The sequence below is a fragment of the Cryphonectria parasitica genome (genome assembly GCF_011745365.1).
Source record: "Cryphonectria parasitica EP155 unplaced genomic scaffold M406scaffold_9, whole genome shotgun sequence".
Classification (NCBI taxonomy): domain Eukaryota; kingdom Fungi; phylum Ascomycota; class Sordariomycetes; order Diaporthales; family Cryphonectriaceae; genus Cryphonectria; species Cryphonectria parasitica.
In genome coordinates this window covers 1311493-1329333 of record NW_024468917.1, presented here as the reverse complement: position 1 = coordinate 1329333, position 17841 = coordinate 1311493, and the positions used below count along the sequence as shown (strand labels likewise).

Genomic DNA, 17841 nt, shown 5'->3' with positions numbered 1-17841 from the left:
CTTTCAGAGTGTATGATATGCTGGCGGGTGGCTGCAGCAGCAGCCTTTAGGGCGGCGGGTACACCAGGCACATGCCGTCCGACAGCTGCCTCTGCTCCTCCCTCGCCTCCCCTTTTTGGTTTTCTGCCGGGAAAGGGCTGGAATTATTGTGAGTCATAGGAATAGGACGAGGAGAGGAGGATCGAGTAATCAAGTGGACAGGTCTGCATCGGGAGGGGATTTTTCATGGCATGGGGCCTTTGCGAGGTCCATCCTGTTGCTCCTCCATCTTTAACCACCCGAGTGATGCCTCTGCAGTCCTCGTTCCATGTAGAATGCAATGCCGCCTCTGGAGCCTTGAAAAAGATCGCGGGAGATCCTGCGTCCCGACGCGAGAAGGAAGGAAGAAGGAGAGGAGGGGGGGGGGCTGAAAGGTGGACGGGATTCGCACCACGCAGAAAGTCAGATGCTGCGTCCCGTCGACCACCCGATTCTAGAAAACTGTTCTGAGAGGCTCAGGTACGAGATGTGTGCTGCCTGACGAGCCTCAGCCGCTCTACAAGAACGGGAAGGAAGGGTGCGTGCGTGCGTGTGGTCGCATCGAAGCAGGAGAATGTACTGTAGTGCAAGTTTGTGCCTTCTTTCCCTCTTCTTCTTTTTGACAACCTCTTCCTTCTCGCTGTTAGTTCGTCTGCGCAGTGGCTGCACACCCACCCACACACACGCATACACAGACACACAGACACACACCATGACTCCCTGGAACACCTTATTCATCACACCCATTCCTTCCCCTCCAGCGGTTATTGTTGTTGCATTTTTACCTTTTTCTTTTCTCGTTGCACTCATTATTTTTGTGCTCGTGCACACCTCGGAGAATTTCTTCAAGCTGGGCCACTTGAGTTCCTACCATTGCACAAGCAAGTACACACAAGGCTTGGTGGCCCAGCAGGCGGGGGAGACGACAACAAACTATTACTCGATCCTACCAACTTAGGAAAAAGCCCAGCCAGACGCGGTATCCTCGGGAGTGACGTGATGTCGTGATCAAGTCCTGGTTGAAGTTCCCAGCGAATAGAACCAGGTGGTTTATCAGCAAGAAGAACGAGGGTACTATGTACAGCACAGACCGGTCGGGAGGGGCTCTCTCTTTCTCCAGAAGGAATTGCCGCGGCATGCGACCCTGCGACCCTGATGACGCTGCAAGAACAAGGGGGTCTTACGGTGTACATAGTAGTAGTGGTGGTGATAAATTGACTTGACTGGTGACAGGATGCTTTCAACGAGAGGAGGAGGATCATACTTACAAGCCTGACCGGCCAAGCAAGGGCTGTTTACAGGGGTGCTTCATCAAGCCTTGCCTACCAACAGAATAGATGGAGAATGCCCTTTTCTTCTTGTGATCCCTCTAAAGCAAGTAAGCTGGTGAGATGGCATGCGGTCCATACTCGTGGCCGCCTCACGTCACGCCACATGGCATGTGTGTTAAAGCGGCAAGTGTTCCTCTGGCAGGCCGTTGTGCACGAAGAAGTAGATTCAAAGAAAAGAGGAGGAGCGGGTCAAGCAAGAAAGAGGCCCCATCCAGCAAAGCCCTTCTGAGAGCAGCAACAGTCCCAGCACCAGCAACCCTAGAACTCATCGCCTGGATCCCTTAGCACAAGGGCGGGAAGTAAAGTGAAGGAGGAAGGGTATGCAGCCCCAAGGGCCACGCGTCCGCTGCGGCGACACACTTACACACATACACACCACACTTTGTTGCTTCTGTCAGCAGCCATGCAAGGGGAACCCTTTTTTTTGGGGGGGGGGGGGAGAGGCCGTTCTTCTGACATAGGTTCGGGCGGCCGGCTTGCCGCCATACCTCAAACCATGCAGGTTTGACGGGTGACAGCTTAAAACTCTGGGGAGCATATAAGTAGTTGATGAGATGCAAACTGCAATGCAGAATACAAAATCACACAAGACAAGAGAGATACAAGACGACAAAGCCTTGCTCTCTTTCCATGCTGCTCCGGATGGCGTGTGTAGGAGTCCAGGCCTGTGCGACCAAACGACAACAACGGCGTTGGGATTGCATCACCATACCAAAAAAGCACATCAAACCAACCTGCTATGTAATAAAGCAGAACGGACGGATGGCTGATATTATCGCCATCACACCAAACTCGTTCTTGGTAATGTCCAATACGAAAGCAAAACCCTTCAGCCCGCTGAACAAGGGGGAAAAACGAATTACCAAAGGGTCATGGACTGCTAGGAAATCTCCAAAAGGTGGGAACGCGGTTATCTTACAAACAGGACCAGCAACCATGCAGATCAGCCCAGCTTTCAAGATCGGGTGCCGTGATTTGACAAGCCGCATGGAGATATTTCCCAGATTCGGATCGAGTTCCGGGCCGAGCCCATGTGGTCATACCCACCTCCCTTGTCTTCCCCGGGGACCCTGCCTTGTATTTATACACTCAAGAGTTACATTGTTAGTAGAGCGAAAGTCTGCTACCACTCACGGTACCAGGATAAGTACCTTGAAAGGTTGGGGGTTTTTGGTTACGGTCTGATCTCGATAGAGAGAGGAGAGGGCAAAAGGGAGATGCGCAAGAGAATGAAAGTGGGTAATGAATTGTACTCCACTCCACATCAACCGGACTTGCTCCGCAAGATCGAACGATTTGGAGATCACAAGGGGCCTCCTTTGGGTCACCGGGTGGCCGGAGCGGGCTGTGTGTGTATGTGTGTGTGTATGCTTGTGGTGTATGTGTGCACCATAGTAGTAGTGGTGGTCCTCCATAGTGGTCCGTCCACTGCCAGCGTTTGCGTCAGGGGCGGTCAGAAGATGGATGGGCTGCGACGCAATCCACACACATCCCCATCACTCCCTCGTCTTCGAACCAGAGTTGGGAAGCCCTCCTTCTTTTCTTCTCCCTCCTATCGACCTGAGTTTTCCGCCAAGGAGAGACGAGGGTGAGTGCGGGCGATCGAATTCTGGAACCACTCACCACCCTTCGCCTCTCGCTAGGGAGGTTGTGATCAGCAAGCAGTGCATGGGAAGAAATAAACAACGTAGGAACATTCCGAGATGAAGACAACAAAAAGGAACAAACCCGTACAATAGGCTGAGAGAGCTTCCGACAGCGTGGGTTTGAAGAGGGAGGTCAGCTGACCAATCTTTTCTCTTCGGTGAACGGCGTCGTTGCTGCATCGTGCATCTTAGATCCCTACGCGAGAAGAGGGTCCTCTTCTTCCCACGCTTTTCCCTGCCTCTTTTGTACTCTCTCTTCCCACCCCACAGGAACAAGAAGCGACTGCCGCCGTGATGCCATCAGTAGTCCGCCCCCCTTCTTCTTCGCTGTCCCATTCTCCGATAGCCTTTTCACCAACCGAACACGATCGTAGAGGGTGGTCCCACACAGTTCAAGTTCCATACGTGGGGCGCAAATCGTTCTTTATTTGTTCTCGAAGCTTCAGAAAAGGTCGGGTGGGTCGATTTCAATCGAGGAGCCCCCACCGAGACAGAAGAGGGCCCCTTTCCTCCCTCCAAGGGTCGTCCAGGTTGGAGCGCTGTGTGTTAATTTGTGTACTGTACATTGCCAGGTAGGGCTGTTGGGTTTCTGTTTTCTCCTCTTTCCCTTCTTCATTCCCTTCCTTTCTGGCTTGGGCAGCCCTGCCAAAGTACATTTGACACATCATGCACAAATGAACAGCTGTCAGACCAGATGCAGCAAGCCATGATCCACAGTGCCTACCTCGCCACTTGGGTTCAGAAGATTAAAGCGGTGACAGCCGCTCGTGACAGGTTTGCGCGTGGGGGGGGGTGTGAAATTTCCTTTCCGGGTGGATTTTTGAATGGTGACGAAAGAAAGATAGGGAGTAGAGGGGGCCAAAAAAAAAAAAAAAAAAAAAAAAAAAAAGAGGGTTCCCCGCCATGCCACGTCGTTGAAGAATGACGGCTTGTCTCCTTCCCCTTCGTTCTTTCTCTTTTTCGTATCGGCCAGGATCAGAATCGGGAAGGCTTCCGCTTCTGTTAGTGATCTTTGGCTGGCTCTTTCCCCCCTTCCAATGGCTCCTCCCGAATCCTCTTCTGCTGACCGCAGCTGTGGGCCCCTAACCTTCTCTACCTCTCCTTCCCCAGTATGTGGGCTGGGAGAGGAATCTTTAAGAGTGAAGTGGCCTGATTTCTATCAAGGTGGAGCACGCACTTGCAGCACTAAAATTTCCCACCAAGATGCCCCGAAACAAGCCTTTGCTCGCTCCTCTCATCATCCCTTCCCTGTCCTTAACACCACGCCCCCCCCCCCCTCGTTCTCTACCCGAGGCCAGAGAGGCTAATCGAATTTCTGATCTGTCCGATCGAGATCGTGTTCAAGATCCCCGACCAGATTGTGACGGAATGCCGGGACACACGCGCGCGCACCGCCAAAGTCAAGAGTGTCAAGGTTCGCAACAAGGAGGTGAGGCCGTTAGAGAATATACAGCGGCAATTCCACCAGTACTGTTCGGGACGGATGATTGAACGCAAATGCATCTTACGTTTTGCGCTCGTCTGCCTGGAGGGGAGATAGACTTTTTGGGATTCCTGCTACCACGTTTCCAACGGTGGAGTGGGCTGATGGATGGTTGGAGGGGACAGGGCTGACTCGCACAGCCTGAACGAACCGTAAATGCATGGATGGATGTTCTTTGAGATCTGAGGAGATAATTACCTCAGCTCTTGGTCATGCGTCCTTCCTTTTTCCTTGACCCCTTACTGGACTGGGTCCGATATGCTGATGCAACGCCCGCTGTGAAAAGTCAAAAACTCCCAGAGGACTTTTGTCGGCTAGCGAGGCTCAAAAACCCAAGGCAAGGCGAAGTCCGAGAAAATGTAGTGCCTCGCAGTGATCTCGTGCTCTGTAGTAGCTTCTCTGCTATGCTGGAACCTGTACTGTACCCACCCGCGCGCCATGACAGATGCATGCACAGCGGAAGTCGCTTCAAGCTTGTATTTCCAGCCTCTTTCACTGGAGTTGGTTGTCAAGCCACTGGCGGCTAGCAGCAACAACGAGATGCGACTCGTCCCCTTGAAAACATACCGTACCAACAGAGCCGCACAAGCGTCCTCCTTCTCTCGGAACAGGAAAGTATGACCGAGAATACGGGTTGGCTGGGGGGGGGGGGGTAAAATGAACGAGGCTGGCTGGACGACAAGTAGACTTTGGGCCGTTGAGTGAATGCTGACCCGTGGCAAAATAACAAGATTGGATGATGACATGACGGAAAAACTTGATACAGCAGGGGGGCGGTAAGAACCGCTCACCTACTATTAGTTCGTCATCTTCTACGGGGCGGGTCACAGAGGAGGGGGGAAGGGGGAGAAACGAAAAGGAAGAAGCCGTGTGTGCCCGAACAGGCCGTGTTTCGAAGATCGTACAAGCTGCATATCGCGAGTCGTTAAATCTCCGTTCAAATGCCAGATTCTATCTGTCAGGTGGTTTAGCGAGATACTATGGTACATGGAGGCCAAAAAAAGAGGCCCCACACGTGAAGTGGCGGGAAGGTCTTCCTCAGGGTGTGGGCCAGCAGTGGGATTCGAAGGGCAAAAGGTTTCGTTTTCTTTATCTTCCTCTCTCTGTCTCTCCCCTCTTTTTTTATTATTAATGTTTTGGGCCATTGGTTCTTATTCTTTTTTTTTTTTAAACAGAAAAAGTCTTTCAGCCGTCAAAAAAAGGCTGAAGTAGCATGACATCGTCATCTTGGCGACAATCCTAGAAATGGTGGTACCGAGATCACAGAAAGGACCGAGCTATCCGCCGCCCCCCAGCCAAACCTGGAAGTGGCTCGCATATGCCAGATGCGGCGTTGCGTGCTGTGTATGACTCAAATCATTACAACGGTTCATGGAGAGGAGGGTAATTAGACAAAGGCAGTGCAGGCCAAGGCAAGGTAAAAAGCTAGGCAAGTCAGGCAGGCTCCAGCAACAAAACAACCCCCACCCCGGAAAGCATATGTGAAACTCTAAGAGACGTCAGTCAGCCCCGCCTTATGAAGGCGCATGGACAGCGTCATGTCAGATATGGATGAATTCAGACCCTGGATCCAGTAATAGCTGGGTAAATGTAGTAGAGCCGAGCCGCCTATCATGACTAGGTTAACAGTCATCTCTTGGTCAGAGGCAGGGGGGGTCCTTGGATGACATATCGTGTCCTCTCTCTACTATAGAAAGGGCCTTGTTGTAATAGTTAAATAGTTACCGGTAAGTTAGTATATAGTACTATAGTAGAGGAGGTTGGTTTTCGACTGGCAAGGGGGGGGGGGGTGGGACGCTTGCTGCCGCCCGCCGAGTCATCACTAATGGCCGCATAGCCCTCCTTTGTCGTGTTTGTCTATAGAAGCGTGAGTGAGTATGTGTAGTGTGTGTGGGTCGTTGGTCTGAGAAAACAGGTACACAGATCGAAGATTACGGGGCACGAACCGTTCTCGTCCCGCAAGACCGAGATCCGCGACTATAACTCGTACGATATAACACCAGGGATGTGCAGAACGTGGTGAAGGCGGAAGATTTGGAGTGTCGAAACAACGTTTAGCTTCTTCCCATAGCGAGATGACAAAAAGCCACCGAGCCGGATATGAAGATCTGCACTGCCCCTGGGGTCTCTGGTCATGATCGCACTCAGCTTCAAAACAAGTCGCGCCCCAGCGAAAACCTTGGAAAGAAAGGAGGAGGAGGCGAGTACTTCTCCCCAGCTTGGCACAATGTGTTGCCTCAACCACCGAGGCCAACTAAACCTCCGTCCAAACAAGGACCTCCACGCCGCCAGCTCGTTTCTGCAGTCATGACTCCTATTAGTACCTGACGTATCAGCACGGGTTGGAAAGTCTCTTTTCGTAGTTATGACTGCTGTACACGGCATATAAGTAATAATGTACTGTGCTGTATGTAGTTTTCTCTCAGGTGACAAGCGCATGATGTGGTAGGGTCCATCCTTGCTTGATGCAGCATCGCATACTGCCGATAAATCGCAGACACCCAGGTATGATAGGTCCGCCTTATGATACCCTTTTCGTGTTTGATCGTGGAAGTCAAAGGACCGTCGCGTCGCTTTTCAAAAGGATGACAATTATCATCCCCCCTTGCCTTATCCTGACATTGTGTATGTAGTACACCATGGAGAGTGGCTCATACTCTGAAGGGGGCTGCTGACATGAGCTGCCCCCGCCCCCCCCCCCCAAAAAAAAAGAATAGGCTCGGTAATAAACGAAAAAGAGCTTGGCAGCAGATTCGTCTCTTGCGTGCACTAAAACGACATGTGCTACTGTAGTAATGTACTATGTAGTGCTTTGACGGTCGGGATCAGATCTCATGCTTCCCCGCCTGGTCGATGTCTGAATGAGAGCCGACCCATCTCCGAACTGCCATTCCAGGGCGACCAATCGCAGTGTGGGGGGCAATAGAAATCCATACACATAGTTCGGAGAAGGGTCCGATCTGGCCACGACTCATGAACTCCTTGATGGTTCCGATCAGGCCAGATACACTCAAGGGTTCACCACCAAGTTTCATTCACGCTCATATCAGCAGTAAGTGAACTGGGCTGGGGGTGGGGGTGGGGAGGGGTGGTTGTCAGTGCGATGTCACCCCAAGCTGAGAGCGACGCCCAGCAAGGCAAGCTCAATGAGACAGCCGTTTCATTTGCCTTGTTTGTATATTGAACTTTTAAAATGCGCAATCGATTAGGCAGAACCCTTATTTGACTCTTCAGAAAAGGGAAACGAAAAAGGACAAAGGAAGGGGAAAAAACCAGGGGAGCCGAGGGAGAAAACATCCCGATGGTGCCTTTCTCTTGTGCTTCTATACCGGCGGCCTCCCCTATAGCTTGGTTAGAACTCAGATACAGACGAGACGTCCCAAAGATTCTGCCGTCATAAGGCGGAACTGAAGGCTTTGCTTGGTGGTACAGGTGCGGAAGGGTTTGATGTTCAATCCGACGCAGAGGAAAGACGCATGCTTCTTCTACAGCGCTGCAGCTCCCAGTTGTCACCCGATGGAGACGAGACTGAGATGGCGCCACGGAAGGATGAATGGTCAGCTGCACAAAACCATGAATCTTCTTTTTCTTACCCACTCCGGGCTCGAGATTCGAACACTGGCGTCATAAGGACCATCAGAGCGGCGAGGGCATCTGGACCACAGCCACTTACTGCGCACCATCCTCATCGGAGGATACTCAGCTGCCCCAGGCCGAGCTGAGGATGCCCTTGTCACGCCGTGCCCCATGTAACACTGAGCAGAGAGACCTGGAAGAAAAGCACTCTGGAGCCTCGGGAAGAAAGAAAGAAAACCTCTTGACAGGGAGTAATGAGGTTTCATATCTCAGAATGGTCGAGAACTGAATGTCGCTTAGGATCTGCGAGGTTGGTGAGACGGCTGAAATATTGACATGTCAATTGCTGACGTATACAGGCCTGGGGCATGTCGAAACAGACAAAATTTGATTTGTGGTGTGTACAAAATTAAATTAAGCAACCATCACTTTATTGATTTATTTTAACCGTAGTATCACTCCGAATGAGCAAAAGCATTTAACTGTATCGAGTATCTGTTTGGATTCGACAAGCCTCTTTTAGGCTTAGTTAGAAGCCAATCTCTAGTGTAAATTCTGCGGTGTCAACATTGTTTGTTGGATGCAACTCTGTCTTCTCTCCTGTGCAACAACAGCAGTCCACGTTGGCATCATACTTGCGCAAGGTATTTTAACACTTGCAACCCACACTTGACTGGGCTGTCTCACCTGCAGCAAAGTATTGCATCTGGCCACACCTTACTCTGCAGTTGGGCAGTTTTTGACGAGACTAGGGCTCAGGCAAAGATGAGGAGGGCATGCATGGTTGCTACTGATGCAGCTGTTGCACCACATTCTGCACTGTGCTTTGTGATGTGATGGGCTGCACTGCGCTGCTGCCCACCACCAGCAGCCCAACCAAGGGAAACCCCAGCACACACCACACCACTGTGATCATCATTGGCAGAGAAGCAGCAGGGCTTCAATATACAAACTTGGATCCATTTGTCATGCCACATAGATAGGCACTGCTGCATCGGGGCCCAGTTTACCCATCTCCCTGTAAGCGCTCTCTGTCCATGAGGGATGGTTCCGATATCCTCGTCTGGCACACACCCCTCGAAAACCGGACCGCCCTTTTGTGTTTGTCGAGATCAACCCCTCCTGCATGGGGGCCCCCACACCCTTTCGATGCAATCCAGACATTGTCAATACAGTGCAGTAACCCACCTGCCACGTACTGTCGCGTTCGTGTCGCGTCGCGAGAGGAAAAGAAAGAAAAATGGGAAACAAGATGGAGAGAAAGGAAAGAAAAAGAGAAAAAGAAGAAAAGAAAAGAAAGCAACGGGAGGAATAGTAGGCTGAACTGGGAAGATCTTCTGCACAGATTTGCGCTTCTCGTTTCCTAAAACGTCGATCCAACCCACGGGCGAATATGCATCGAGGGCCAGACGCGTGCGGCTGGTCCCGATCCTCCAGCCAGGGGGCGTCGACTCATTGCCATGTACGGAGCAATGCCGTAGGGGATGGTGTTGTACAGATGGCTAGGTGCGAAGTATCATCCCAGAAGTAGATGGGCCAAGAGCAAAAGTCTTGTTTCTTTTTCATATTTTCTTTTAGTTCTAATTTTATTGTATTGTATCCTATTAACGTTTCTGTTGGCTTGATGGCACGGCACACAACCCATAGCTTTATTGTGCGTGTGTTGCCGAAGATCCAATCACGATAGTTAGGGACGAGCCCAACACTGCGCGGCAAACGCAGAACAAGATCACACCCGTACCATACTCTAGTACAATTAAAGTACAGCCATTATTGCTTCTATGCGATAGAAGAAGAAGAAGAAGAAGAAGAAGAAGAAGAAGAAGAAAGGACCCGATCGGACCTGGCCCGGCGCCATCTCCAGCCTGACGCCATGCTGTTTCTCTCTATTTCTCTCTATTTCTCCCTCTCCTTTCTCTCCCCACCCCCTATATGTGACAGCCCGAGGGAATCCATCAAACAAACCCCTTTCCTGTTTGTCAGGAAGCCTCCCTTTCTTTTCTATACAGCCCATTCACTGCTTTTGTCAGCGTGACGGTCGGTGGACCGTTGGCTCCTCCTCAGGCGGAGGATACGTCAAGGAGGGCTGGAGATCCATGCCTTCTTCACCAAGAGCTCATTCGCGAGCCAGCACGCCTGGATCAGGGTCTTATCCCCTTCGTTTTTCATGAGAGAAAGAAAGAAAAAAGCGAGAAGAAAAAAAGAAAAAGCAGGGACAAATACCGTAATACATACTTCACAGTACATACTGCTGAACCCCTGGGACCACTTCCAAAGTCTCAAGTCCCGCAAGAAGCAGGATAGATGGGTGGATGAAAGGATGGCCACGCCCAAAACTTGTCTTGTTCGTCATAAACCCACTCACTGACCAGTATCGCAAACAAGTCGCAGAAGTCCACACCAGGAATATGTACATACGACGTAATATTGTACCATGATACCAGATGGACCATGATGGACCCTCAATAGTAGTAGTGGTACCCCAAGGGCTGGCTGGCACAGCGCCAACCCATTCAGTTCTTCTCTTGGTCTTTTCTTCACACCCCCCCCCCCCCTCTCCTGCTCCTCAATAACCACCTTCTATTCCCTCCCCCACCTCACCGGCTCACCCCCTGCCAATCTGGCCTGGTCACCGTGTCCCTAGCGTAGTGCAGGGTTCTTGGGTTTTCTGCGCCTCTCCCAGATCGCCCCAGTTTTCCATGCTACAGTACATCGACATATTCGCATGGAAGGGCAGGGACCAGGGATGCTCTGAATATCGCGGTGAGGCGCCTTGGTAGTCCCCTGCTGTATCTGCGACCCACCGGTACGAAGTAGCGGGTACCCAGCACACCCCAGCACCCGCGCCTGCAGGGAAGCTTTTCCGTCTCTTGCCTTGGGCGCTCATCACCCTACCATATGGTTGGGAGGTACTATGTAATAGTACATCAGTACCCAAGTAATTGCGGTTGCCCTGCGTGCCTTGTGCCTGCGCCTGCGCCTGTGCCTGGTCTGTGCCTGGCCTGTGCCGGTGGAGTTACCCATGGTACATCTCAAGTACCTTTCCCCAGTTGTACTTTGTCGCTCTCTTCTTTTTTTCCCCCTTCTCAATCGCTATTCCCCTCCACCCCCCCACCCCCCGGACCCAAAGCCCAACCCGCGGCCCTGCCACTGGGGACGCACACACACACACCTCTTGCTTGTCACTGGATGGCCTTGCGCCATGCGCCATGTACATAGTAATGCCCTGGCGCCCAAATTCAGGCAGATCGCACACCTTCTTTCGAGTCTATCAAGACTCTGGCCCTTGTCTTTTTGTTTTAAATCTTGCCCGTGTACCCTACCGTCGGCAAACTTTATCTCATACATACCCTTCCACCCCCCTCCTCCTACTCCTCCTCCCGCCAACCCAGGTTCAATGATAGTTTATTAGTACTTGACGTCTTCCCTGTTTCTCACCTGTGACAGAGCCCGGACTCTTTTTTTCTTCTTACTCTCTTCTTCTCATCTATCTTCTTCCAACCCTATACTACTACTTACAACCTAACCTATCTGGGTTCCCTCCCTCCCACCGACGAGCAGACCAAACAACAACAACCTTACGTGAACTCGTCGAATTTTTGGGGCAGAGAGAGAAAGAAAGAAAGACGAAGAGGAGAAAGACGAGCTACTCTTGCCGGTTACCTGGTGGAGGAAAGCGCCGCGAACGAGACTCAAGCGCTGCGTGTGTGTGTGTTGTAATACGTACGCCTCACTTGACGCACCGAAAGACGACCGAGAGCCAGCCAGTCCACGACACCTCAGCTCTGTGGTCTTCCCCAAGGCGAATACGTGTTGAGGCCGTGACGCGCACATCCGCTTCCGAACCCCATCACAAATCCACAACTCCTTCTGTGGACGTTCTTCGACAGCAATTTTCCAGCCGAACAAGCACCACTACTACGGCCCACATCGACGGGGCGGTCCTCTTGTTCAGACTTGGTTTAGCAGCAAGACTTCTTCCAGGAACTGAGAGAGAGGATCACGACTAATCCCCAAGTGACCCTCGCGCACTAGGGTCCTGTCAGGTAGGCACTGGATTTCCTTCGCCTTCCCTTGACATCATCCACTTCCTCGAATACTTCTTTTCTGTGAAGACAAATATTCCGGCGCGCACAACATACGCATGCACACATACATCCACACACATTAAAAGGCCGACCTCGCAAAGGCGTCTCGATTGGGGTTCAACCACCAAATTTCCGAGTCGTTGCGGATCGACCTCTTAACACATCCCGTCCAAACCCAGCACCCAGCACCTTTTGTCCCTCACCGCCCGAATACCTTTCTCCGAAGGAGGGGGTTTTTTATAAAAGAAAATATCTGGGATCAGGAAATTTTGACGCTCTGAGACTAGCAGTTCCCTTTCTTTGACCACGACTCCTTGAAATACAATATTTGCGGCTGCCTCCAAAAGCATTGCAGGCTTTCGAGACACCTGCAAAAAGAGAACAAGCAAACCAAAAAGAGAACCAAAAGGACGGTGTGCCACCAGATGAATTAAGCTGAGCATTTTCGCCTGAGCACTGGGGATCTTGACTCAAGTGACTTGATCCTGTACCGTTATGGAAGTAGGCAACTCCGCTGCCAGGCAAAGGTGTGTGTGTGTGTGTGTGTTTATAAATTCACAGCAGTAACGGCGACACAAGTCTCCTATCTCTCACCTTCTCTTCTCGGCTCTATTATCATTACTACAGGCAATGTTCCACCTCTATTCTGTAGGCCATACTGACCCAGTGCAACTTCCCTCTCAAAAGAGATTCTAGGCATTTCTCCCACGCAGAGGGACCGACCATGGCGACAGCGACATTAATGAACCCTATGCCTCATTATCAACCCCACCATCCTCCTTACTCTTCCAACTATTCCCACCACTCGCCAGCGGGTCCCAGCGGCACGGCCATCATGTCACCCGTCGAGCCTCGGAGGATGGATGACCACGAACCTCTGCGACAGTCGTTACCATCAATACAGGAAGTGATAGGCGCAAAACCACCAACGCCAGCAGGCTATCCGTCTTCGATCTCCACATCAGTCTCAACCGCGCCGAGCCTACCATCTCCCTTTGCAACTGCAGCAGCAGCAGCCGCCTCTCGTTCCTATGCAGCAGAGCATTCCTCGCCTCAGGACAGACACTCTTCGCCGAGGTTGTTACACAACCCGACATCGTTTCCCACGAGGGGCGAGCCCATGCCACCCTTTTCTGACCCCAACCGACCTCCGCTCCACGCACGGCCACCGCCACCGCCGCCCGTCAACACTTACCATCTGGGAGCACGGCCGTCACCGCCGCCGCTGAGGACGGACGCGCAACACTTGGCTGAGCGTCATGCCGAGGGCCACAGATCGGCTGGGTATCCTCATTCAGCCATCTCGGACCCAGCAGGCATGGCCTATCCGCCACAGCCATCCTCACTGCCACCAGGGCAACTCCCCCTCTCGGCACACCCTATGTCGCCGCGGTATTCTTCTGGACCTTCGCTGCCCTCACCCTATGACGCATCGCGCGCCTCGGTGCAGGAGGACGGTGACTACGGCAGGAGATCAACGGAGAAGTATGAGCAGACTCTCAATAGGCATTTCGAGGCGTGGCAATATCAAGAAGCACTAGCCAAGGTACGCCCTCCTTTATGATTGATTCTTTTCTTCGTGCCACTCCACAGAAAATTGACAGGAAAAGCAGATTGCGTCTGGCTCCCGAACAGTTTTCAACTTTGCAGATGCCTACGGCCGATGCGCTGCTGAGGAGCAAGGACCGGCGTCTCACATACCCACGCGGATACCGTCAGAGCGAGAAGTGACCGACATGATCAACATGGCCGAGTGGATGAGAGGGATGCTGGACCAGCTCCGGACCATGGTCCAGCACAGCACCATCATCAACGACCGGGCTCGAGAAGCCAGCCGTGGCAAGGCGCCTTATGAGGATGAGGATGTCATGATGTACGGCAGTGATGGAATTAAATCACCATACGAGATGTCGAGTGTCAAAAAGCGACGAGGTGTAAGTGGGACACAGCGAGCCACTGTCTGAAACCTTTTTACCAAAAGGAAAGAAACAAAAAAACTGACATTATTCTTGGTGAACCAGCGCGCGGCTCCTCCTGGCCGGTGCCACAGCTGCAATCGAATCGACACACCCGAGTGGCGGCGTGGTCCCGATGGGGCACGCACGCTCTGCAATGCTTGCGGCCTGCACTACGCCAAGCTCGAGAGGAAGAAGCAGATCGATGCCAAGAATGTCCGTGCCAGGCCCTCGGTAGAGAGGAATTAAGTCACCGGGGTTCCTTGGTCCAAGGCCAAGATTGTCCTTTGCACGCCATCACCAATATGATAACAACAGCAACATCCATTATACTCCCTCATATTTTGAGACAGCGGGAGTCGACCAAGACACGAAGATATCCCTACTTAACGACCGAGGTTTTTTTTGGTTTTTTTTTTGGTTTTTTTTGCAGAGTCCGGCCCTCCCTCCCCCCCCCCAAAATATGTCTCATTGTCGAGTACTTCCTTCTATACCCATGTCTGTCAGGTCGGGTCTTGTTTTTATTTCTTTAATTTTATTCTTATTCTTATTCTCTTGCTGGGTGGGTTTTGCGAATGTCCAAGCGAATACATTTCACAACCTCGAGGATCCTGTATATAAACAACAACGTCATTGTCATCATCATCATCGGCTTTCGGCGAGGTGGGGGAGTTGAAAACATTTTATTGTCATGCCTGGTGGGGACGGATAGGAAGGTGTGGTGGACAGCTGGATTTTCTCTCTCCCTTAACTGGCATCATGCTGGGCGTCGGTGTCCTGCTTCATATCATATCCTGATCTTCTTTGCTCCCCCGAATGATGAGGATCGGGGAGGGGGAAGAAGAGACGGAATTGAGCTTGCTCATTATTTTCTCAAGACCATTTTTGTTCAGCACAAACATCATCATCATCCTCCCTTTTTAGAAGCGATATAAATAGCAGCACAAGGCGACTTGATACTTTCCATGGGAAAACGGTTGAAAGAAATCAAGAAAAAGAGGGGACAAAAGAGAAAACTGTGGTTATCATCATCGTCATCGTCATCATCATCAATCAATCAATCGTGCCGTCGAAAGGAGCCATTGAACTAGGGGGGAGTGGGTGGGAATCTATTTGATCTACCAGCCTGTGTTGTTGGTTCCTCATCAATGTCTTGTCCTGAGCCATGACTAAGTACTTTAAGTGTTACAGCTAGACTTGTAACACGGCACCAGCGATTTCTCGCGAAAGTCGTTCCCGACTGGCTCCGAAACGAGAGGGGAGCGGCGGTACAGGGATGACGAGCTTCCTCGAGGCTGTTTGTACAAACCGAACCCCCCCCCCCCCCACCCCCCGGGTTCCCCAAATCCCTCACAGAAACCAAGAAGGAGGAAGGGGGGAGGAGGGGGAAAGCAGAAGAGATTACCACCCACCACCATAGCGAGCAGCTGACGTCGTTCCCGTTCGGAGCCGAACAGAACGAAGGAAGATGAAGAACGAGGGAGAACCCTTATAGCACCCGCAGCTAAGAATTTCGTCTGAGCTGGTCAACCTACTCAGCCAACGGTTGAGAGGGAGGCCGGCCTGCATGCCTCGCTAGGGTAAGCAGGCTGGGACAGGGGCAGACCCAGGCACACAGGGCCGGGCCCGAAAAATATAGGCCACTCGCTACCAACTAATATTACCCTTTGTATACTTTGCTTGGTCTACTATGGTGGGTGGTTGGATTCCCAAAGATCCCGAGCGAGCCGGCTTCAGACAGTGTAAGATTGGGAGAAAAGGAAAGAGAGGATTCTTCTGAATTCCTCTTGCTCTCAAGAAGAATAGACTGCAGCTAGACTAAAACCTTGACTGGTGGTGCGGGTGTGGTGATGGTAATTTTTTCTTTTCTTCCCCTGCCCCCAGAAGAAGGGCCGGATGGATGATCTGTGGGGTGCAGATCTTCGGAAACACACTCAGCCCCAAAGAACAAGAAAAGGGGAAGGAAGAAAAAGACCCGCTGAGTAAAAGTTTCGATCTGACGTTGGGCATCTTTCAGCTTACATAGTGTACCGTACTATGACAATGGATCATCCACGAGAATGGGGTAACATGAGATCGACGGACGGGAAATCATCGAATGCCCAACTGTACGTCATATTATGGTAGTATAGAGAGTGGTATTTTTGGGGGGGAGGGGGGGGGCCGGCGGGGAGAGGGGGCCGTTGTTGATCTGGAAGAGGAAAAGAGAAAGAGAAAGAGACACAGAGAAAATCAATGTCCACCCCCTCCAAGCTCCGTTCGTGTTCATGTGATCGTCTCTGGAAGCACCATGACACGCACTTGCTGTGACGGTGCGAGCCATGCATGACGTGGACCCTACCCTATCGTTAGCCTCCTCCAGCCGCCTTGGTGTGGGAAAAGAAGGGGAAGAGGGTTTGTTTTACAACCCGTCTCCCTCTTTTTTTTTCTTCTTCTCTACGTCCCCCTTCAACAACGCCCCCCCCCCTTTCCCAGAACGTGCCCATTCCCGAGCCAAAAAAAGACACATCACAAATTACAGAAGAAAAAAATACACCAAGCTCAACGGTTCTACAATCCAGCACACCATCTAAGATGCTAACCTGGCACTTGGTGGCATGACAGGTGGGGCACAAACAAGAAAAATAAAGCTTCCCGTCCCGATCGATGCATCTACAAACTAAAGTTGGGGGAGGGGGCTTAGAAGGAAAAAAAAGTAACCCTCGGACCCAGTTAACAGTCCGGGCGCGCAACACACATTGTCCATCATCTGTGCACCACACGACTCTGACTCTCTCTTTTGAAGGTATGACGGGAATATGACATGGACCTTGCTTTCTTTTGAGTGGTATCACGGTACTATATTACGGTACTGGCGGGGCGGGACGAGATCTGCCCAATGGTGCTGAGGATCTGCCCCCCCCCCCAACACCCTTGAGCGAGAGCCTAGCGGCACGCCAATGTTACAGGAGTTACAGGATAGAGTTCGCGTGGGCTTGCCGTATGGTGATGATTTTTTTTATTTTTTTTGTTGGTGTTTAGTAGGGGGAGAACGTTGGAGAGCAACTGGCCGCGATGGTGGCGGAAACTGGGCTGCTGTTGTGCCACTCAAGTAAGAAGTGGGTTCCGTGCTGGCTGGGCCATGAGATCATTAAACCAAGGCAAAAGGACAAGACGAGATACATTATCGAGTAAATAGTACTTCTCAAGGGGGAAGGGGGGAAGGGAGAGAGAAGGTTAAACGATCAGGGGGGGGGGCTTAGGGGTCCACGGCATTGATGCCCAGTCAACAAGGGCCATGGTACTTTAACTGTACATCAGATATACCAAAATACCAAAGTAAAGAGAAGTAGGTTAAATCTCGGCAACTACAGCCGCGAGTCATGAGACATCTAATCGGAAAACAAAAGAGCAAGGCTTGCCATGTGCAGCATGGTATATCGGTCAAGAATGTACCGTCCGATCTCGAGGGACCCTTTTTCTCCTTTCCGTCTCCACATGACCGATCCAATCTCGACTCGTTGACGAAAGAAGAAAGACCAGGGCCGCCGTATCTGAGGGGAAGAGTGGAGGTGGACCAACGCACACTCAGGAATCGACACGACACCATATCGGAAAGTCTATCTTGCTAGGTGGCAGTATATTGATCACGCGCTCTGGCAAGAGGTGGACGAGTCATGGCTCTTGCCTCTTCATGGGGCTGAGGAAGAGTTCTTTTGTCTACCTCCTTTGGCCTCTTGGAATGAAAGAAGAAAAAAAGGACAC

The 17841-nt window shown here is 51.6% G+C and overlaps 1 protein-coding gene across 1 annotated transcript; it reads left to right on the top strand.

Annotated features, from left to right (window-relative positions):
- Positions 1–12637: 12637 nt before the first annotated feature.
- Positions 12638–14346, top strand: M406DRAFT_348277 (uncharacterized protein; the record flags this gene model as incomplete). The annotated part of the gene is made up of 4 exons (XM_040922372.1): positions 12638–12673; positions 12795–13688; positions 13756–14076; positions 14164–14346. The coding sequence occupies 4 exons, from the start codon at positions 12638–12640 to the stop codon at positions 14344–14346; spliced, it is 1434 nt and encodes a 477-aa protein (XP_040771772.1).
- Between the last annotated feature and the right edge of the window lie 3495 nt (positions 14347–17841).